Source organism: Lupinus angustifolius, unplaced genomic scaffold (assembly GCF_001865875.1).
Source record: "Lupinus angustifolius cultivar Tanjil unplaced genomic scaffold, LupAngTanjil_v1.0 Scaffold_11_31, whole genome shotgun sequence".
Classification (NCBI taxonomy): Eukaryota; Viridiplantae; Streptophyta; class Magnoliopsida; order Fabales; family Fabaceae; genus Lupinus; species Lupinus angustifolius.
Window position 1 is genome coordinate 1 of NW_017718527.1, and position 23,913 is coordinate 23,913.

The window sequence follows — 23,913 nt, forward strand, 5'->3', positions numbered from 1 at the left end:
CTACTAAAACATTTTGGGATACACAAGCAAAAGATATACTCCAATTCATATGTTCATATATAAATAGCTCCTAAACCTCATACACAGCTATATGCTTTCTTGAATACATACCCTAATCTTAAAATTTACCATCCTTTTTAACATTTTCATTTTATAAACAAAATACTATTTTTGGGGTCAGATATTTGTGTTGATTAAGAGCTAGTGATATATTTGGATAGTGAAATATTTCCTTAGCTTGGAGATAATGTTTGGCTTATAATTTCAAATATAGCTAGTGTTCAAACATTAGTTTTACACTGTCACTGTGAACAAGCACTATATACAGTTATATATATATATATGCACTTATCCAGCAATAAAGTTAGAATAAAGATGCAGGTATTATATATAGCTATTTACAAAAGAGTGGACTCTAAATTAAAGATCATATCTTCCTAGATCCATGCCTACCGACATAGATTAATTTTGACAACCAATATCACTATATGCTCTTCTTTCATACGAAAATGACTTTTGTTGTCTTCATTCATTGATTTTTGATTTTGCAACTAATAAAGTTTAACATAAAGAAACCGCGTCAACTCATGAAAAGAAATTGGTATTAACTATCAACATGTATTATGTTGTTGCACTTAATAAAGTAAACCTTCTTTGACCTGATGATTTAATTACAATAACAAAAAATTCATACAACATACACTGCAAGAAACTATACCTTTGATCTTGACAAGATATGGACGAAACTTTGAACAATTGTACATAAAAAAGATTTCATACGAAAATGTTTTAGAGTTCTTTTACCCAAAATATGCAAAAACGGGATTTGAGCGATGGAAGGTTGAAGTTGGATTGAGTGATTGATGTTGGATTTGAACAAATGAAGTTGAATTTAGGGCGATTTGAACGAATGAATATGTATTTGGAGGGATTTGAATGAATGAAGCGAATTTCAATGATTGAAGATGAATTTTAGCGATTGAAGCTGCATTTGAAGCGAATAACACAGAAGATTTGAGTGATTTAGCCGATTTTCCATGGAGGAAGAAGGAGAAAGGTATGAAGAAAAGAGGAAGGAGAAAGGTATGAAGAAAAGTGAGAGGAGAAAGAAAAAAGGCTTTTTTGTTGCCTTTTTTGCCAGAGGCCCAATTAGAGTAATAAATTTATGGGCTTATATTATACATTAATTTTGATACAGGTCATTTAGTGTGGCTGATTAAGTGTGGCTAATAGGAACTTTTCTTGTAGTGTATTTGGGACTCTTGTCCCCCAAAATAAAAATATCACATGTAATTTAAAATGTCACATCTCATCTTTTAATTCAATAGTCACCCTTCAGGGGAATTCCTATTCCCCACAAAAAGGGGATTGTCATAAAATAATAAATAGGGGAATTCATCTTTGCCTTAGGTCAGCCTGAACAACAACAAAAATTATATCTAAAAAATACATGTTTAATCGTGATGATGGCTAAACCGCACTGGATAGGGTCCATTACCCTAAAGGGTATGCATTTGTAGACATTTCGTCCATGCACACATTACCTAAAAAATATACCATAAAAAAATTCATTCATGCATATAAATCATGCAAACATTTATTCTCATATTACTCATTCCTGCGTTCAAAATGAAAAATAATAAAAATATATCATGAAATTATACCTTCATATAATTCATAAAAAAAGTACATTAGTCAAACATTCATTCATGCAATCAAAAAGAAAAACCTTCATTCATTCAATCATCCATTCCATTATTCATTAATTTATGCACTCAAGGGTAAACATCCTCATGGATTCACTTATGTATTCATTCATGTATTCAACAATAAAATTATTCATTGATTGACTTATGCATTTACTCAAAAGGAAAACACGTGATTCATAGATACATTTCATCCCACATATATGCACACATTATTCATATGCTCTTCTACTTATTTATTTATTAATACAAGCATATAAAAAAAAGATAAGATAAATAATTTATTCATCATTCATACATTCATTTAAAAAGGAAAATACAGCACTATACATTCATCAATATTTTATCCATTCACTCGGTCATTCTAAAAAAAATAAAAATACATTCACTCTTTCAAAAAGAAAAATAATCATTCATTGACTTATACATTCATTCATGCATTAAAAAATTATCATGCATTCATTCACTCATTTATACACACCTACTTATTCATGTATTTGTAGATTCATAAAAAAAAATCATTCACACATTTTATTTCATGCATTATCATATCATCTAATATTTAAGCATATCATTGCATTCATTGTCACAAACCTTCTCATCACATCATAAAAAATATTTCATACATCTTCTCATAGTCTTTATGCATTCAAAGTCATAAACATCATAAGTTGCATTTTTTAAGAGTCTCATCCACTAAAAAAATAAAATCATATACATTCCTTAGAGACATCTCATGCACTCTCATACATCATATGCTTCAAAAACATTAATCTTGCATCATTTATACCACCCAAAATGCATCTTCATATACACAACATATACTTTTTTAGTAGTATGAGCTCAAAGTTAGAAAATTTGTATTGCATGCATTATTTTGAGTTACAGGTTGTATCTCAATTCATGTAAGATGATAAAATAATTTCACTTTATGCGCATCATGCATCAATAAGAAATCATTTTTCTGCATGCATTTCATGCTCTCATTACTAAGGGCACTCATCAATGGAAGATTTGTTTTTAGAACAATATTGTTAGACTCGACTGAAAGCAATCAATATTGAAAGTGAAGACATTTAAGAAGACAAATAACTCCCAGTTCGTGGTTGAGACCGTACTCGATAGTGCATTGTCTTCAACCCCATCTAAATTTGAGACCAATTTGAAAATTTCTCCTCACTTGAGGACCCTAGTCAAGGTTAAACCACTCATACATTCATGAATAGCTGGTCTCATAGCCCACAACTAGCTTTGATGAGTCATGCACAAGGAGGTGACTAAGCTACTTGGTCAAGAGACCAACCCCATTCTGAAGGGTTTGGTCAGCTGCTTAGAGGTCCAGCTAAGCAGCTCAGCAGTCTGGCATTGAGGCCTATAAATAGGAGACCATTCCCTTCGAGCAAAAAGAATCATAACACACCAAAAAAGATCAAAAACACTTGAAATAAGGACATCTCTCACGAGGAACCTCTCTTTGAAGTTCTTTATTCATTTATTAGTTTAGAGTTTTTATTTCAAGTAAGTTTTGTAATTTTTAGTTTAGAATTCAAGAGGAGAAAAGGAGAAGGCAAATGAGATGCAAAAATCAATTTTGTACTCTCATTCGGAACTCAAAAGCATCCAATCCTTGGCTGGATAGCTCATGTTCCTAAACATTTTCTTTTGAACAAGGTTATATAATTTCTATTTCTTCTTAATTTACAAAAGTTTGAATTTTAATCATTCAAGTTCGTGCTTTTGTTAATATTATTTGTTTGAGAAGTACTTAATGCTCTTTTTAGATTGATCACCTAAAAAATGATTACTTGTCTCAAATACTTAACAAATAAACTAAGGAGTAGTTGTACTACTTAGTTTATTTGCCAAGTTAAGCATGATTTTCTTAAGATCTTACATTCATCACTCATTCAATATTAGAGTCGCCAATGGTTAGGGCGTGACAACCTAATCTCTTTTATGGTCGTAGTATTGTTTAAGTAATGAATATAAGTGTTCATCATTCTACCATTTTAGGATATACACTAAAAGGAGGATTTCAGACCTTGGTGTTTGGGGTTAACCAAAGTAAAACATAAGAACTTGTCTAAGTAGTTCAAACTCAAAAGAAGATAAGTAATATATTTTCCTTATTCAAAAAGATATTGTCTCCTCAAGAATTTGTTAATATCTAGTTTTATGTTTATTGTTCAATTAAAAACCATCAAAATATGTTTAAACCATTATTTGTGCTTTGACATATTTATATGATTCATTTTATTAGGCAATTCATTGTGGTTCGACATAACCCTATACTATACTACAATTGAATCTTGAAAGAGGTGTAAAATTGTAAAATAGTAAAGTGTTATCAATAAATTTATTTGTTGAAAACACCTTTTAATAACTTATTTACATGATTATTAACGAAGTAAGTTGTAACTGGAATATTCTTGAAGTCATTATATCGACGTTGGAATTTATTTCAACAAAGCCGAGATGGTGAAGAAAGAGTAAAACCGAGTTCTCTTACTTAATCAAAATAAAAGAACATAAAGAAAATGAGATTATTAATCTTTCAACAAATTGACACTGTTGTCAGAACGATTTATTGAGAGGAGAAAACTCTCAATAAAATACATCGAGATACGCTTTCAACAATACAACACAAAGTTCATACAATTTGCAAGATTTCAAATTTTTATGCATGTATGGACTCTTTCTCCTTTAAGAAATATTTGAGATAAGTATTTAAGGCAAAGCATAAAGTTTTCAGCCATGAAAATAGATTTTAATGTGGTTAGAGTTTGCATTTTTAAAACAACATTTTAGCTCAAAAACATACTCAAATATCTACACGTTTTTCACCACTTGATCGAATCATTTTTCAAACACTTTGGGCACAAACCAATGCCTTAAAATTTTTGCTTTTCCATAATCATGAATGAGTCATCTTTAGGCATGTTTGATCACAAAATTTATGAATCAATCAAATTTATGTTGGAGAAAAGTCTAGAAGAAGAAAATTTCAAAATTCAAAATTCGAAAAATATTTAGACAAGATTTTCACATGCACAATATTCCATTCATATTCAACATACTTTCAACACAAATACTCATGAAAACTTAAAGAGATTCAAAAATTACATATGCGTTCTTCAAATTTTCCACGAAAAGGAATTTTTGAAACTTTTTTGATTTGGGGATTTTCTTTGAAATCTTTTGACTTTGATGCTTAAAAATTTCCCAAATCAAAAAGGTTTCAAGAAGAACATACAATATTTAAAGCTTTAAAGGAGATGATTACTTACATGTTGTTGAAGCTTTGAAACTTTGAAGAAGAGAGAGTTTTTTAGGAGAGTTGTGAGAGAGAATTATTTTGGTTTTTCAAAATGAGGATAAGAGTAAATTTTCGGTCAATGGGGTTTTCAATGGGATGGGATTCCAAAAAGGATAAGAGGATGAGGGAAATCATCTTTTGGAGATTTTCTCCCATGTGGCACCAGTTGGTGCGTTGGGCACCCTGTCATCCCCGCGAGGCGCATCGATCAGTTTGACTGGTTTTGGCTTGGCCCCTGTTGGGTCGTGTTGACTAACAAGATTGGCCCATTTTGAACCCAAAAAATGTTTTACACATTTTTCTCTTGCATTTGATTTTCAAAATTTGTTTTTATGGACCAAAATAATTTTTCTCAATTTTCTCTTTGAAATTTTGATTTTAAAGAATAGAATAAAAAAAATTAATGAACAAAATATTTATATATATTTCAAAAAATATATTGGGTTGCCTCCCAGCAAGCGCTTCTTTACCGTCATTACCTTGACGCATGTTACCATAATAGTTCAGTTGTTTCGACCAACCCTATTCTACTACTCAGTTGAGCTAGATTCATCCTACAAGATAGCATTGCAATGCTCACTTGGATTGACTTCAGTATTGGTAGAAAATGTTGTTTTCTGATTTTATGCCAATTGTTTGGCCAACTGCCCAATTTGAATCTCCATGTTCCTGAGGGAAGCATTTGTGTTTTTCTGGTTGGACATTGTCATTTGCATGAATTGGTTCAGAGTGTCTTCCAGTTTAACATTCTTGTCATTGGTAGGGTGTTGGTATTGATTAGGTATGGGATATAATGGTGGTTTCTGAGGATTGTCCTGCCTCTATGGTTAGTTTCCTTGAAACTAATTTCCTCCCCTTGGGTAATTATTCTAGAAATTTTGTCTTGGAGGATTGTTGACAAATTCAACCTCCTCAATTTGAGTCTGGCACTGGCCTATGTCATGATCATCAGTACACTGGTCACATCTAAAAATCTACTTCTTTGAAGACTCTCTGATTTTCCTAGGAAGATCATTAAGCTTCTAAGTTACTTCATCCAATTGTTGCTGAAGCAGTTTATGTTGAGCCAACATAGCATCTATTAGACTCGGTTCTAGGATTCCACCTCTCCTTGGTGGGGGTCCTCTCTAATTTTGACTCTTCTGGTCATTCAAGGCCAAGGACTCAATGATATTAATGGCCTTTTGTGGGGGTTTTGTCAACAGTTGTCCACTCGTAGTTGCATTCAGAATCCACTTATGTTGTTGTTGTAGCCAATTGATGAAAATATGAATTTGGGTTTGCACATCAAACCTGTAGTTGGGGCATTTTCTCAGCATAGACATGAATATGTCCCATGATTCACAAAGGCTTTTATTTGGTGGTTTCACAAAAATGGATATGGTCGTCTTCATATCCATAAACTTCCCTTGTGGAAAGTGTATGTTCATGAATGTTTCCTCCACCAGATTCCAGTTGTTTTGAATATGTGGAGGTAAATCCAGGAACCACTCCTTGGCTTTCCCAATGAGAGTCAATGGAAAAAGCCTGAGAAATACAGCCTCCTCTTCTGCCTCAGATATCCCGACAGTCTCGACTAGTTCATAGAACTTAGTCAGATGGTTGTAGGGATCTTCATGATCTAGCCCGGCTAAAGGATTTGCATACATGAGCTGTACCAATCCATACTTCATCTCGGGAGGCTTTTGATTACCAGCAGGCCTCCCTATTCTGATCATATTCATTGGGTTAAAGCTGACAAAACCCTCAACATTGGGTTGATTCTCAGCTCGTGACCCATCAGCATTATGTTAATTGTTGGCCATTGATGAATCTACTTCCGTTGGAATAGTTTGGGCTTGTCTAACTTTTTTTTGTGCTTTCTTCTTTTTCTAAAAGTTTTTTCTAATTCTGGATCGAACGAGAATTCTATCTATTTATTCCTACAATTCATGCACAGAAACACTTTTGTCTATTTCCAAGGAAGAGATTAGTAGAAAAAGATATGAATTTACAAAGTTTATAATTAACATTTTTATACAAATTAAAAATGAAATTTGTACAAAAAGTAAAAAGAAATTTTATGAACAATTATAATATGCTATATAAAAAATTTCTATTAAAAGCAATTCCCTAGTAGCGGCACCAATTTGTTGAAAGAGTTGTTTCTTGCTTGGTGATTAGGCAAGTTTCTGATTTATTTATTTAGTTACTGGTTTATTCTTTTCTCGTCATCTCGGCTTTGTTGGAATAAATTTCAACGTCGGTATAATGGTTTCAAGAATATTCCATTTGATAAAAAACTTAGCGTTATTGAATTATTAACAACTTTATACCATCTCGGCTTTGTTGGAATAAATTCCAATGTCGGTTTACTGGTATGAATTTAGCAAATTAACACAAGCGATAACGAGTAATATTTATTTTTGTTTTCCTTTATTAATTGAACTACTTCCGTACGGAAGGTTGTTAAAGAATAAATAAATAGAGCAATAAATAGATAGTTGCATAATTTAAGAGATAGAAAATAAATATTAGTTGCGGAAATGTAAATGACTGAAAATAAAAGTTAGTAGTTAGATCAGTCATTATGATTCTGTATTTTTTCTTTTCACAAAGATACAAATTATGAGTTAAGTTGTACTTTGATTCAAGGTTTCTTTCTTTGTCAACAAATAAAATTTATAAGTGAACACTTTACTATTTACATTTGCATCTCTTTCAAGATTCAATTGTAGTATAGTATCGGGTTATGTCGACCCAAAGTGAATTTCATAATAAAAGAAAAACATATAGGCATATTATAGCAAAAATAATGATTAAACACTTTTTTGATGATTTTTGTGTTATGTTGCATAAAAAGTAACAAGGAAACATAAACTAATATTCACAAATTCTTGAGGAGAAAATTGGTTTGAAATATAGAATTATTTCTAGACTCAAATGATTTTGAAAAACATTAACAAGTTATGTGTTATACTTTCGGTTAATTCTACACACCATTTCTAAATCCTTCATCTAGTGTCCTAGAATGATAAGATGATTTTCAAACCTTATGTAATACACTAAATGATAGTTAAGTGCCACTCGTCGGAGTAGGTTGTCACACCCTACTTCAGGCTCCATTAAAATCATTTATCCTTGAACATAATTTGCTTAAAATAGATGCTTGATGTGGCAAGTGAACTAAGGTGTAGGTTATACTTTTTAGTTCACTTGTCAACACTTTAAGAAGAAGCATTTTTCGATCTTTAAATAAAGTTTTATGTGATCAAGCTAAAATCGCATTAAGAACTTCATAAAGAATCAAAACTTAACCAAAAGTAATAACTTGAATGTATTGATTTCAAAAGATGATACAAAAGAAGAGAAGAAATAACATTACACCATAATCCTAATCAATATGTAGTAAATCAATGTTTAGGAGCATGAGCCATCTATCCAATGATGAAATGCTTTTGGACCCAAATTAGATTACAAAATTATGTTTTTGTATCACATTTTCCATCTCCTTTCTCCTCTTGAATTCTAAGTAAAATTTACAAGAAATTAACTAGAACAAGATTACAACTGATACCAGAATTTCTAGAGAGAAGAAGTAAAGAAGAAGTATGTGTATTGAAGTGTTGTATCAAGTATTATGTGTTATGTGATGTCTTTAAATGTATGGAATGGGGGCCTTATTTATATGCAACCAGGCCACTGCATGGCTCACCTGCTTGCCCATGCTAGGCGCACCAAACCCTTCAGCATGGGTTTGGTCCATGACCAAGCAGCTTAGTCAGCTGCTTGGTGTTGACTCACCAATCTAATTGTGAGCTACTTGACTAGGCTATTGTGGGCTACTCTAAAAAGTGCTCGGGGGCCTTGTCAAGTAAGGTCATGCATGATGTCAAGGTTGCTTGGTGGCGAAGTCAAGTTGACCCCTTATTGGGTCCAGCCCGCGTGGCTTCTTATGTGTCCATGTTAAGATGCATGCTTGAGCAATTTGTCCTGATCTAGCTAGGTGTGTGGTTCCAGTTGGGCGGTCCCAAGGTGCACCCTGAGCTGCATGCTTCAGTAGTTTGGCTTGTGCCAGACTTGAGTCTGACCGTGTAAAGCTTGTGTCTGACTGAGCCAAGTTGGTGTCAGGTCAGTTGGGTGGTGCTGAATGTCCACGCCAGGCTGCTTAGTGAGTAGCTTCATGTGTGCATCAAAATGACTTATGTGGACTCCTCCTAGATTGACTATATATTTTTTTGATTCTTTTTTCTTCTCTTCATTTTTCCTAGAAACTTTACACAAAGATTTGGAAAAGAGGTGGACAAAAATATAAAAAATCAAAATATGACAATTTATCTAAAAAGTGTTTAATTAAATTGGTTTTTCATGATTTGCATAGGATAAATGTCATGAAAAGTGTATGAAAATTAGGTATTTTTGGCACTTATCATGCTTAACCTTTTTTCTTTGTCTGTCTCTCATGTTGGTTGTTTGGTTGGTTAAAGGAGAATTAGAGGAGAAGAATCTTGATTAAGTTGGAGATGAGGCACAAAATATTCTCCTAGTAAAAGATAGAAACCATAAAATATGTTTGGAGAGCTTGAGAGGAAGAGATTGAGTGAATGAGAATGAAGGATTTTGGGGTTTTAGTGGCTGAATAATTGTTGTGTAATTGTTAGTTAATGGATTATGTCTAAGTGATAATTCAAAAAATTCAACAAAATTACATTTGTTTCTGGCCATGCACCTTGTGCACCCAGTGTCAAGATACTACTAAGTTCTATTGGTCTTCAAGCACACATACAAAATGAAATTAATTTATGGATATAGGTACTCAAATTGTCTTGGGTTCTTTTGGGTTAGTAATGCAATTTTATCTCTTCACTATCCAAATATAGTTATCATTTTGAAGACAATATCTATTAATACTACATGTGTAAGATGTGTGCTCAGGAGTGCCACAATAGAACAAGTAGGTGGTGAATTTGATTATTATAAGAATGCATTGTTAATTTTCTATATGGCACCTTTTTATGATTATAAGTGGTATATCTTAAATGTATCTATTTCCAATACTCTTTTGATTTCCAAACTTTTGATTTCCAAGAAATGTATTTAAGTATCTTTTTTCATTATGAAACAAGCAAGTGATTTCTTTAAATCATTATTTTCCTCTTCCAAATTCTTGCATTTTTTCACAAATAAGATCAACTACTATTTTAGAGGCACAATTACGTGTAGAGTTAGCATATATTAGTTCTAATGTTTCATTTTGAAGATTCAATTTATCTATTTCAGCTTGAAATTTAACTTCTTTTCAAGCATCAGAATAAGCATTTTTCTCTCTACATTTATTTTAGCAGGTTATTTTTATATGTTCATCATTTCTGCATATGCATCAAAATTTTGATCATAAGAAGGATTATTAACAAAATCATTTTCACTAACGTCATTATCACTTGAGTTGTAGTTGCATTGAGTTATCAGGAAAAGATTAGCAATTTCATCATTATTTGATTCACTAGAGCTATTTTCATGTCCATCTCCCCATATTGTGTAGGTTTTCTTACCTATCCTTTAACTTTTGTTTTTATGCCTTTTATCATTGTCATTATTTTTTAGGTAAATGGGATACATGAATCTTATGTGTCATTGCTTCCCACACTCACACCATGTGGCTTTTCCTAGATAAGTGTTATTATTCTTTCCACTTGAATCTTTCTTTGATTTTCCTTAAAACTTCCTAAAGTTCCTTTCTTATTTTGGAAGTTTCCAAATTTCCTTAACAATTATCCCATATTATCTTCATCAAACTCGGATGAATTAAAACTATCTTCTTCATGATGCTCCTCTACTTCTTTACTGTTATGTAGTGAGTTTTAGAGTAATTCCTTTCTTTTTATCTTCAATTTCCTCATGTAGTGTTAGATGTCCAAGTTCCATTCCATGTTCCTTAATTTTCCCAAACAATGTAGCAATGAACATGGTTGTGAGGTCAATTTCTCCCATGATTACAGTCACCTTCGGTTCCCAAGTCCTATCAAGATATTTTAATACCTTCTTAGTTAATTCATTATTTGTAATAACTTTTCCTAAATAAGTAAGATGATTATTAATACAAGAAGAATATTTTTTCACATCACTAATATTTTTATTCCATAGCAAGCGAGATAGTTCATATTCATGCATTGAGAATCCCACATATCTTTAGCACTAAACATTAAGAAGCTCTAAAGAACTCATCATAAGACAAAGTAAAAGTAATAATATTCTTAGCCTTAAGATTGTTCTAAACTTTATTTTTGCTTATCATATGCCAATAATGATTTTGGTTTAGCAACTGCTTCATTATTTATAATATATTATGGTTTATACATTTCATTCTCTACAAAATAACTAAATGTTAATATCAATATCCTCATTGAATTTCTTCATTATTTTTTTCTAATAGGCATAACCTTCACCATTGAAAATTGGTGCCCTATTGATCGAATCACATTGGCCAATTGAGCCCATCCCTTTGGATATTTCTTGTTAGTACAAAGAATGGTCTATCACATTAAGTTATGATGCTACGGGGACCTGCATACCTAGAGGAGGGTTGAAATGGTGTGTGGCTACTTCACTGCATCCATGAATGTTAATGTAAAAATTAAAGAGTATATAGAAAGAAAAGATAGCACTAGAGGTTTTATAATGGTTTATGCCAATAATGATGTTATGTCTAGTCTCTCGATTGAGTTGATTATTTTCACCAATGTAAGATCAAGATGGAAAACTAAGAAGGGATGAATTAGTTTTTTGTACTAAGTTAGAATTTTCATAACTTCAAAAGTTTATGGAAAATAGCAACGGAAAATAAGTTACAGAAAAAATAGTGAAGAACTAACAAATGTAAATAGTAGGGAGAAGAGTATAAGAAGCCGGTGAATTTTATTTTGGTTCACCTTCTTGTCCACCGAATGCTACACCCAGCCCCTCTTGTAGCACATGAGATTTTCACTGATAAAATGAATTGCAATTACAAATCTCACCTGAGATCACAAGTGTGTTACACACTCACCAATATCACACACTTAAAAGAACACCTCTTTTAAGAAACACTCTTTCCTTTTTCACCATATACCCTATGGTGAAAATGTACAACAAGTGAATGAAGAAATTGACTAGGGAAACGATTTCTTTATAGGATATAACAATTCTACAACTTGCAATCCTTATGATCTTTCTATACAAATAGTACATAATGCTCTTAGTGTTTTAAGGAATGAAAACATAGAGAAATTACTTAGGTGCAACATCAGAAAAATCAGAAAGTTAAAACTCAAAGTTGCCAGAACAAAGTGTATGAAAGTTGCAAAAAATTGTATGAAAGAATGGTGTGAAAGTCGGGTGGAAAAATGGATGTTTCAAGGCCTTTAAATATGCTTCTAACCAGCCATCATACCCCCAAGATAAAGGTAGAAGACATTTGGAATGAAACCCATTCATTTTCGATGAAAGTTGTTCAATTTAGATTTGAAAATTTGGTGTAACAACTCTCAGTAACCGATTAAAGCACTTTAGTAACCAATTGCCCAAACTCACTGTCCAACTAAGTAATTTGTTACTCCTTTGAGTAATCAGTTACTCTATGTTAATTTTGTTGGTAACCTATTACTCAATCCCAATAACCTATCACCCAGTCCCAATAATTTGTCACTTAGTTCAAATAACCTGTTACTTAGTTCAAGTAATCTGTTACTCAAGTTAAGTAACTTGTTACATAGTATTTTGAAAATTAACATCTTTTAACTCTAAGTTTCATTTGATTTCAAAATAGTTTCCACTTTGAGCATTGTGACTAATCATACATGAGATTTAGGATAGAAGCATATATCTTAGAAGACTATGAAATCGTGAATATTTTGAAGCTTGTCTTCTATGTTTTCAAAGTCTTCTTCCTTTTTATTCTGTTTGTTGATCTTGGTGTCTTAATCAAAACTGTGTCAATGTCAGGAGCAAGATCTTCTTCACTATCTCCCCCTTTTTTATGATGACAAACCAATATCTTCTTGAAATTTTAACTTTTCTGATTTTGCATACTTGATATGATTTTGACATGTTGACTTGAGTATGTTCCACCTATCATGTATGCTCCCCTTTATTTTTGAATATGTGCCTTGAAATATTAAATCCATAAAACACAAAACTCCAGGTTTTCTCCTCATTTTGACTTCATCAAAAAGAAGGAAAAGTCAAGTTTCCAAAGGCATAATATATATATATATATATATAAATAGAAAGGGTACACGATATATATATTACTTATGTCTTAGCTAAAGTCACAAATATATTATATGAACCATAAAGTGTAAATGATATAATAAGATCGAAACAATGTAATCAACATAGCATTATAACATGAAATCATAAAGAGGTTCATACATAACGTAATTCAACCAAGTTAAATTATTACAAACCAAAATTCAACATGTTCATAAACTACAACATCAAAACATCAAAACAACAAAGCAGCAAGTCCTATCAACCCTAAGACTCTGGCTTGTTACTATCACCATCAAGATCTATGTAGTCCAATCGGTTAGATAATCCTCTAAGTTTAATTTGGACTTGTTAAATTTGAGCATTAAGGGCATCCATTCTTGTAGTGATGAATCCTAGAAGTGAAACCAACTTAACCAAGATCATCATATTGGTATGCATGGTAAAAGATGAGGATGACTCAACGTGGAATATAGAGGGCTGAGGTGTAGGAGGTCAGTAAAAGGATATTTTGTAGGAGCAGCAGATTGGTCCCTCCAATGTTTGTACAGTTGATCAATGGGGTCTCGAAAGAATCCCATTTTGTATATCACATCCACATTGATCTTGCTATCTCTTGCATCTAGTTTGATCATAGACTCTCCAGCAATGAAATTACCAAAGTGCTTAAGTATGGCAGTTATGATGATAGCATAAGGTAAGGGGTTGTTTGTATCTCTAAAAGACCACATTTGTCGTTTATCATCATGATCTGCTTTATAGAAATATTATGCTTAATAGCATACATCATTGTAGTTCTATATCATTAATTTGTGAATGGTTGAAATTTTTTGGAACCACAACATAGCTGAAAAAATAATGCAACGAACAATCCTCTAGATTGAGATTTCCAACATTGAGGATATATAGACTTTTAACAGTTTCACCTAAAGCTTGTTGCTTATGCTCTTCCATTCCCCTCTTAGAAAATATACACATGGAATAGTATAAATCCTTTCTATCATACTTCTCCCAAGAACATTGAAGTCCAAAACCAACTCCAGCACCTATGCATGGTATATTAAAGCACACTGAACTGAAAGTCCTCAAGTCTAAGACAATTTCTTTTCCATTGACAGGGGAATACATACTATTTTTCCTCATGTTCAGGTTGCAATAAAATACTCGTACAAGTTCTAGGTAGTAGGCACATTGTTCCTCGCAGAAAACAAACAAATTTTGTTGCCTAAGGAAAGTAGGGAAATGGAAATCATCAAACTTGAAAGAGTATAACTTACCATACTTAGGAGCAAACAGTGATCTTCCAAGAAAATTATCTATGATCACAGTGCGTTGATGATCGTTTATAAGAAGGCATTTCAAATCCAAAGGATTAGCCTCTGAAGAATTTTGTTGCTTCTTTTGAGAAGCATTGGTACATTGCTTCTCGGTTATTGATGAAGAAGCCATGAAATTGAGGTTTTGAGAATTTGAAATTTGGGGGTTTTTGATATAGTGCTCTAAACTTGAAACAAGTGGTTGGAATGTGATAGGAAATGCCACAAATTTCAAGCAAAACGAGCGAGAAATGAAGTTTTTTAAAGTGAGGGTGTACCACAAATAGAGGAGTTAGAGGAAGAAGTTGAAGTGTCTGAAAAATGGGAAGAATCATTAAGTACATGCGCAGAGTAATCAGTTACTCTATTTGAGTATTTGGTTACTACATATGAGTAATAAATTACTCAATATAAAAATACTCAGTATTCAGATATTCATCTTTGAGTAATCGGTTACTCTCTGGAGTAATCGGTTACTCTAGCTCACTACCTCATCCAGTAATCAGTTACTCCACCGAGTAGTCGGTTACTATCCTCAATTGTTGAATCTTTCAGGCATCCTAATGCCTGGTAATTGGTTATTCTCTACTAGTAATCGATTACATACCCAAAAAATATGAAATTTAAGCAATTTAAAGCATGTTTAAGCGCAAATAGGCATACAATAAATACAATGAAGCAAACATATAAGTATGTGAAATATTTAGGACAACTTAGCTTCATCAAGAATGTGTAATTCTTGTCTAATTGTATAAAAAGTTTCTATAGCCAAAGTTTTTGTAAAGATATCTGCTAGTTGGTCATGTGTATCAACAAACTCTAAGAATATCCTTCTTTTAGATATGGCCCCTAAGGAAGTGATGTCTTATATCAATATATTTGGTTTGGGAATGCATTACATGATTCTTTATGAAGTTGATAGCACTAGTATTGACACACTTTAAAGGAATGCACCCTAAGTCCAAGTCATAGTCTCACAATTATTGTTTAAGCCACAACACTTTGGCACAACAACTACCCGTTATAATGTATTCTGCTTCAGCAGTACTTAGAGCAACACATGCTTGTTTTTTACAAGACTAAGATACCAATGAATTTCCTAAGATATGACAAGTACCACTAGTACTTTTCCTCTCAGTTTTGCATCCAACAAAATTTGAATTCGAATATCAAACCAAGTCACAAAAACTTATTTTTGGATACCATAATCCAACATCAGTTGTGCCTTTCAAATATTTCATTATCATTTTTACGACAACAAGATATTAATATTTAGGTTTAGATTGATAACATGCACATAAGCAGACACTAAATATTATATCAGGTCTATTAGGAGTAAGATAAAGAAGAGAGCCAATCATACCTCGATACTTTGAAATATCTATGCATTTACCAGCTTCATCAATATCGGTGTATGTTCTTGAACCCATTGGAGTGGCAATAGATTTGCATTCATTCATTTCAAAGTGTATCATTAAATCTCTGCAATAATTGGATTGACTGACAAATATATCATCCTTAAGTTGTTTGACTTAAAGTCCAAGAATGTAGTTCAACTTTCCCCTCATGGACATTTCAAACTCACCTTGAATCATCTTACCCAATTCACTACACAAAATCTCATTAGTTGAACCGAAAATAATATCATCTACATAGATTTGAACAAGTAGAGTATGATGATCTATTTTCTTTATGAAAAGAGTAGTGGCAACCTTTCCTTTAGTAAAGCATGTTTCAATGAGAAAGCTTGTTAGACGGTCATACCAGGCTCTGAATTGAAAAGAAAAAACACCTTTACCTATACCAAGGAAAATTTCTTTTGTTGTTCTCTATAGAGATAGCAGAGTCTTTATTTCTTGAATATGAAAATTTTGAATCTTCTTGTGTGATGTGCCTTAAACAGTCATTGTCGTGATATTACATTTTGCTTATGACTTTCAGGTACTCCTAGAAAATAGATTAAAATAAAAATATAGGTGCCCAATGTGATTTGGATCTACGGGGTTAGCATCTTTCTCAACCCAAAAATATTGGTCACTTCGAATACCAACTTTTCTAATAACATGAATTAGGTGTGTGGCATATGCTATTACAATAAAAGCATGTGGGTTGTTTTTTATGCACCTATTGTTTAAACTTGAAGAAAGAATGTTGATCGATATTTTCTTTAGGAAGATTATGCATGCAATCATTCTTTGTTTTTACAAAAGCATTCCTTATCATACCATTAATTTTACGGCTATTTGTGTAGCCTAGACCTCGTTGATCGTTGGTATGCTTTTTAGTATTTAAAATATTGTCTAACTTATGAGTACTCTTCTTGAACATGTTCAGATCTTGATTTAATGAAACTATTTTTATTTCAAGAGTATCACACTATAGACATTTTATGCAATCATAATTTGATTTGGATATTAATGTATCCAAATCCTTTTGTAAAATTTCATTTTGATTCTCAAGACTTTTTATGATATGTGTCTGTTTGATGCATAATTTTTAGAGTCTAATGTATTCTTCATGTAATTCATTAAAAGCATTTTTTAACTCATCATATGAAATGTATCATTTGGTTCAAAGTTACAAACCTAATAGTCATCTTCTGACTTGTGTGAATTCATCAAGGAAATATATGATTGTTCCTTACCTTCGAGTTCTACATTTGAACCAACATCATTGTCTTCTGATATGAAATTTGCTCTTTTGTGCTTCTTGTCCTTCTTTTTTTGAAAGTATGTTGATTTTGTAAGGTTGGACAAGCATCTTTATCATGATTTGGTTTTCTGCATATAGAGCATGTGGAGTCTTGCCTCGATGTTGATGTTTCACTGTTAGTTGTGGACCTTTTTACTTCTTCAGTTCCATGTATCCTTTTTACTTCTTCCAAAAAGGATTTAGAGGCCATCTATCAAGAACAGGATCAAGGCTTACTCAAACTAAGCTCTAGTGTCAATTTTAAGATCAAGATAGCAAACTAAGAGGGGGTAAATTAGTGTTTTGCAGTAAATCATAATTTTTGCAACTTCAAAGGTTTAGAGTATATAGTAGTGGAAAATAAGTTGTAGAAAATAAAGTGCAGAACTTACAAATGTAAAGAGTAGAAGAACATTAGGAATTTTATAATGATTCACCTTCTTGTCCACTGAAGACTACGTCCAGTCCTCTTGCAGCATAAGAAATTTTCACTGATGTTATGAGTTACAATTACAAATCTTATCCCGAGATTATAACTACAATGCAAATTCACCAATATCTCACACACTTAGAAGAACACCTATTTTAAGCAACATTCTTCCCTTTTTTCCACACCCTATGGTGAAAATGACTAGGGAAAACTTTGCTTTATTAGATATAACAATTCTATAACTTGCAATCCTTATGATCTTTCTATACAAGTAGTACACAATGGTCTTAGTGTTTTAAGGTATGAAAACTCAGTAAAAAACATTTAGGTGCAACTTCAGAAAAATCTGAAAGTTAATAGTCAAAGTTGCAAGAACAAAGTGTATGAAAATTATAGAAAATTGTATGAAAGATTGGTGAGAACATTATGTCACGAAATGGATGTTTCAAGGCCTATAAATAGGCTTCCAACTAGCTCATGCCCCAAGAGAAAGGTAGGAGACGTTCGGAATGAAACACATATGTTTTGGATGAAAGTTGTTCAGTTTGGATTTGAAAATCTGGTGGAACAACTCTCACTAATTGATTACAACTATTTAGTAACCGATTACCCAAATTTACTATCCAACTGAGTAATCGGTTACTCTTTTGAGTAATCAGTTACTTGGTGTTAATTTTGTTGAGTAACTTGTTACTCAGTTTGAATAACATGTTACTCAGTCCTAGTAACCTACTTTGAAGAGGTCTTGTAACTTGTTACTCAAGTCGAGTAACTCGTTACTTAGCATTTTAAAATTAATATATTTTGACTCTAAGTTTCATTTGATTTCAAAATAAATTTTACATTGCGTATTGTGTCTAATCATATATGAAAGATTTAGGATATAAATACTTATCTTAAAAGACTATAAAATCTTGTATCTTTTGAAGAAGTTGATATAGTAGAAGACTATTAAAATAGACTTGATAAAAAGATAAGTTTGCCTCAAAATACATATTGGGCTGGCCCTATAAAGTAGATACATTAAACCACCCAAATGCTTTCCCAATCACACTAAGCCTAATTATTGGTTAAGGAATCAATTTTCTATGGAACAAATCCTAGATTTATTTTGTTTAACGTATATAAAATTTAAACTCAGAATGCCGCCTACAACTCATCTTGTAGACTTGTACACTCTAATTTAAATATAGCCGTGCTATAATTTGAAGAAAATAAAGTATTTCATCTTATTAAGAGATAATTTATTTTCTTTTACCAATAAAAGTATTGCATATGTACTTTTTTGTTTAATTTTAAAAATATTTTTGTAACAAATATTTAAATATGACATATAGCAGTTATAGCCTAGGAGATAACTTATAGCCTAGGAGATAACTTATCTCCATATTCTTTTTCCACCTACAAATTTTTTTGGTACTACCTTCTTCCCACCTTTTTGAATAAGGAACTAATCTCTTTCGGAGTTCATGACTACCCCTCCAATAAAGTCGCTCCTAGGAATCGAACTCTCGACCTTGGGGATTTAGTCTTAAACATACCAACAACAACAAAAATTGTTTGCTGCAGGTATCTTCGCACTGGAGGCAATCATGTCCGAGCTGGAAACATTCACAGGTATCTGAGGCTAACTCTCCTTGCGGGTATTTTTTTCATCCACAAGATTCAAACTTAAAATATTGCTTAAAGAAAATCAAACATGTACGACTTTAACCAACACCTTTAAACATGCAAATTTGTAATGCTAATATTATTTTGACATCTAGTTTATTAGTTATTTATTATTTTTAAATGATGTATATAAATCTAAAATATTAAAAAAATTGAGAAATAGAACTGATCTAATTTGCATTCAAGAGTTCTCAGATATCAGTCCCATAATTTTGTTTTTGTTACATCGTTGTTAGTTTACTAACTGAGTAACTGTGCACTAACCTCAAAAACGTTTGCCATGAGAGCAGTAAGCAAGTTCCGATCCTTAAATTCAACTTTGAGCTATCTCCTTTCACCATCTCACGTTTCTCATCTTTCTAACTCCAATTCATCAAACTTTTCACTTTCACTGCTTCACACAAAACCCCAACATGTTTCCAACAACAACAACAACTCACACACTGACACTTTAAGTTCACTTTTCAATGATATTACCGACATTTTAGGCGCTGATATCGCCACCCCAGACCAATCCCCATCTGGGTTTTTATTTCCAGGGGAAAATCCCAAGGTTGAAATAGCTTTTGAGGATCAGCCTATTTGCACAGAAGGTGTTTGTGAAAATGCAGCAAAGAATGGAATGTTGGAAAAAGACAATAAATTTCTTGTTTTCGAGGATTCCCACTTGAGTATGGTAGTTGGTGAGATTACTGCTGAGATTTATCGAGCGGGGGATGATTTGAGTTCTATTGAAGAGTGGTTGGAGAATCTGAAGTATGTGTTTAATCCTGAGGTTTTAGACAAAGTATTGAAAAGGTGTTTCAAGGTGCCACAGTTGGCTTTGGGTTTTTTCAATTGGGTGAAACTCAAGGGTGGTCTTGGTTTTAGTCACACAACCCAGACTTATAATACCATGTTGTGCATTGCTGGTGAAGCTAAGGAGTTTGGGTTGGTGAAGAAGTTTATGGAAGAAATGAATGAGTATGAAGTTCAAAAGGATGTTAATACGTGGACCATTCTCGTATCACAGTACGGTAAGGCTAAGAAAATTAGTGAAGCATTGCTGGCCTTTGAAAATATGAAAAGATGTGGTTGCGATCCTGATGCAGTTGCATATAGAGAAATAATACGAGCACTTTGCACTTCGGGGAAAGGTGATATTGCTATGGAGTTCTACAAGGACATGGTCGAGAAGGAAATGTTACTTGATGTAAGGGTCTATAAGATGCTCATGAACTGCATGGCAAGATCAGGAGATGTTGCAGCTGTTAGTTTGCTTGGAAATGATATGACACGGTTGTCTCTGATGCCGGAAAACTGTGTTCATAGCTGCATGCTGAAGAGCTTTTGCCTTTCTGGGAGGATTAAGGAGTCTTTAGAATTGATTCGTGACCTAAAAAGTAAAGGTTTAGATCTTGAACCTGAATCTTTTGAGACCTTGGTGAGAGGGCTGTGTAAGGCAAGCAGGATTGCAGATGCTTTGGAGATTGTTGAAATAATGAAAAGGAGGGATATAGTTGATGGGAAGGTTCATGGGATTATCATAAATGGGTATTTGGGGAGAAATGACATTCACAAGGCACTTGATGTGTTTAAAAGCATGAAAGAATCTGGCTGTGTGCCTACAGTTTCGACATATACAGAACTGATACAGCGTCTCTTTAGGTTGCTTAGGTACGAAGAAGCTTGTACACTGTATGATGAGATGCTGAGAGAAGGAATTAAGCCAGATAGTGTGGCAATAACAGCCATGGTTGCAGGTCATGTTTCCCAAAACCGTGTATCAGAAGCATGGGAATTTTTCAAGAGTATGGAGCAGCAAGGCATTAAGCCCACATGGAAATCATATGCAGTATTTATTAAGGAGCTTTGCAAGGCTTCAAGGACACAGGACATTGTCAAAGTATTGTATGATATGCAGGCTTCAAAGATTTTAATTCGAGATGAAGTATTCCATTGGGTTATAACTTACTTGGAGAACAAGGGAGAGCTTGATGTGAAAGAGAAAGTCCAGCAGATGTATACAGCATCTAAACTAAATCCTGAAAAATGCAAGGAATCTAATACACAAGTACCTTTGGAAAATAAGGTGGAAGAGGATCTAGGATTTGAGCAATCAAAATCAGAAAAGGTAGATTCCGCCTTAGTGGATCAACCCCTTAAGACTTATAGTGAGCAGGATGTTCATGAAATTTTTAGAATTCTGTCATCCTCTATGGATTGGCCCTTAATTCAAGAAAATTTAGAGAAAAGCACCATTCAGTTCACCCCAGATTTTATTTTGGATATATTGCACAATTGCAATGTGCATGGTAACACAGTGCTAAAATTTTTCTCATGGGTGGGAAAACAAACTTCCTATAGACACACTGCAGAAACTTACAACATGGCAATAAAAATTGCAGGCAGGGGGAAAGATTTCAAACACATGCGCAGCCTGTTCTTCGAAATGAGAAGAAACAGTTATCCAATAACATCGGAAACATGGACAATCATGATAATGCTTTATGGACGAACAGGTCTGACAGAATTAGCCATGAATTGTTTCAACGAGATGAAAGCTGGCGGTTATAAGCCAAGTAGGAGTACATACAAGTATTTGATAATTGCCTTATGTGGGAGGAAAGGAAGGAAAGTTGATGAAGCTATCAAAATATATAGTGAAATGACTAGTGTAGGATGTGTACCCGATAAAGAATTGCTTGAAATTTACCTTGGCTGCTTATGCGAAGTTGGTAGGTTGTTGGACGCCAGGAAATGCATGGATTCTCTTCAAAAGTTTGGCTATAGAGCTCCTCTTAACTATTCGTTATTTATTAAGGCTCTATGTAGAGCTGGGAAAGTGGCAGAAGCATTGGCATTAGTTGAAGAAGTTGATGCAGAAAAATATACTCTAGAACAATTAACTTGTGGAAGCATTATCCATGGTCTATTACGGAAAGGTAGATTAGAAGAGGCATTAGCTAAGTTGGAATCAATGAAGAAGCGGGGTATAACGCTTACCGTCCATGTCTATACATCATTAATAGTTCATTTCTTTAAGGAGAAACAGGTAGGAAAAGCTATTGAGGTTTTTAAGGAAATGCAAGAATCGGGCTATGAACCAACCGTTGTTACATATTCTGCGCTTATACGCGGCTACATGAACGTGGAGAGACCTACTGATGCATGGAACATCTTCTACCGGATGAAACTAAAAGGACCTTTGCCGGATTTTGAAACATACTCTATGTTCCTTACTTGCCTCTGCAAAGGTGGTAGATCTGAAGAAGCTATGCAGCTTATTTCTGAAATGTTGGATAGTGGAATTTTTCCCAGTAGTATTAATTTTAGAACAGTTTTTTATGGTCTAAACAGAGAAGGTAAACATGATTTAGCCCGTGTTGTGTTGCAACAAAAGTCAGAACTAATAAGAAAACGCAAGCTCATAACTTGATTTCTTTTCATGACCTTTGGTGATTGTTGAATTCATGTTTTTTTATTTTATCTTTCTGCTGCACTTGTAGCATGTTCTCTATGCAGCTTGAAACTTAATCCTCATCTTAGTGAAAGAATTTTGGTAAGGTCAAGAAAGTAATAGTTACTGGGGGAATATTAAGAGTGGATCTTATTCAACTTGAGCTTGCTAAATAGTTAATTTAATACTACTCAGCAATTCCATATAAACTTCAAATTGCACAACTACATAAATGTATTTGTGTGTTTTTTTAAGAGAAAATAATCTATGCAATGTGATAATGGTTTTATACACGGTCAATATGTTACTCATCATTTATGTGTTACGTATTATTGATTTGTAAATAAAAATAATATGTATAAATGAAAAATAATATATTAATTATGTAGAAATCTTTATATTTATAACGCATAAATATTAAATAAAGTACCCAAACCAAACAACAATTACATGCCGAATTACAGATCCATGTCTAAGCTACCTGCTGAAATATCAGCTCAAACATGACTGCAATAAAACTAGGAGCAAAGTAAAATAATATTAAAAAGTCGAAAACTGATATTATGGGTGTAAATGAATCAAGCTGGGTGAAAAACATATACTTAAAGACTTGGCTTGTAAGTAAAAATATACTCTACTCTGACTCATTTATTTAAACAAGTCAAGTTTACCATTATAGGGTACAGTTAAAGAGAAAAAAAGAGAGAAGTTTAAGAAAAGTTGGAAGTTTCTCAAGGAAAAAAAAGAGTAGAAAATATGTGGGTTCCACAAAAATTTTCTCTCCCCACTTATTATGAGAAGAAAATGAGAGGAGAATGAGTAAATTTATACAAAATGTCAATAATATCCCAAATAATGATGTCCTAATTTTCTCTCCCCACTTATTATTTTAATTATTGATTAGTAATTAAAAACTAATAATTAGAATAATATATATCATAATATTTAAATATATTATTTTTTATTAACTAATAATAATTAATATTTTTATCTTATATTCATTTTAATGACATATTTTACATTTAAAAAATCGAAAATGATATATTCTCTTATTAAATCCTCATGCAAATACTCATACTTAAAAGAAAGTGACATATTTTATAAAGTGATATTTTGTT

At 32.8% G+C, this 23,913-nt stretch overlaps 1 protein-coding gene across 1 annotated transcript; it reads left to right on the forward strand.

The window, feature by feature from the left end:
- The first annotated feature begins 19,545 nt into the window (after window positions 1-19,545).
- On the forward strand, window positions 19,546-22,784 carry LOC109337821 (putative pentatricopeptide repeat-containing protein At5g06400, mitochondrial). The gene has a single exon (XM_019574886.1). The coding sequence runs from the start codon at window positions 19,637-19,639 to the stop codon at window positions 22,772-22,774; it is 3,138 nt and encodes a 1,045-aa protein (XP_019430431.1). The 5' UTR covers window positions 19,546-19,636; the 3' UTR covers window positions 22,775-22,784.
- Window positions 22,785-23,913: the final 1,129 nt, after the last annotated feature.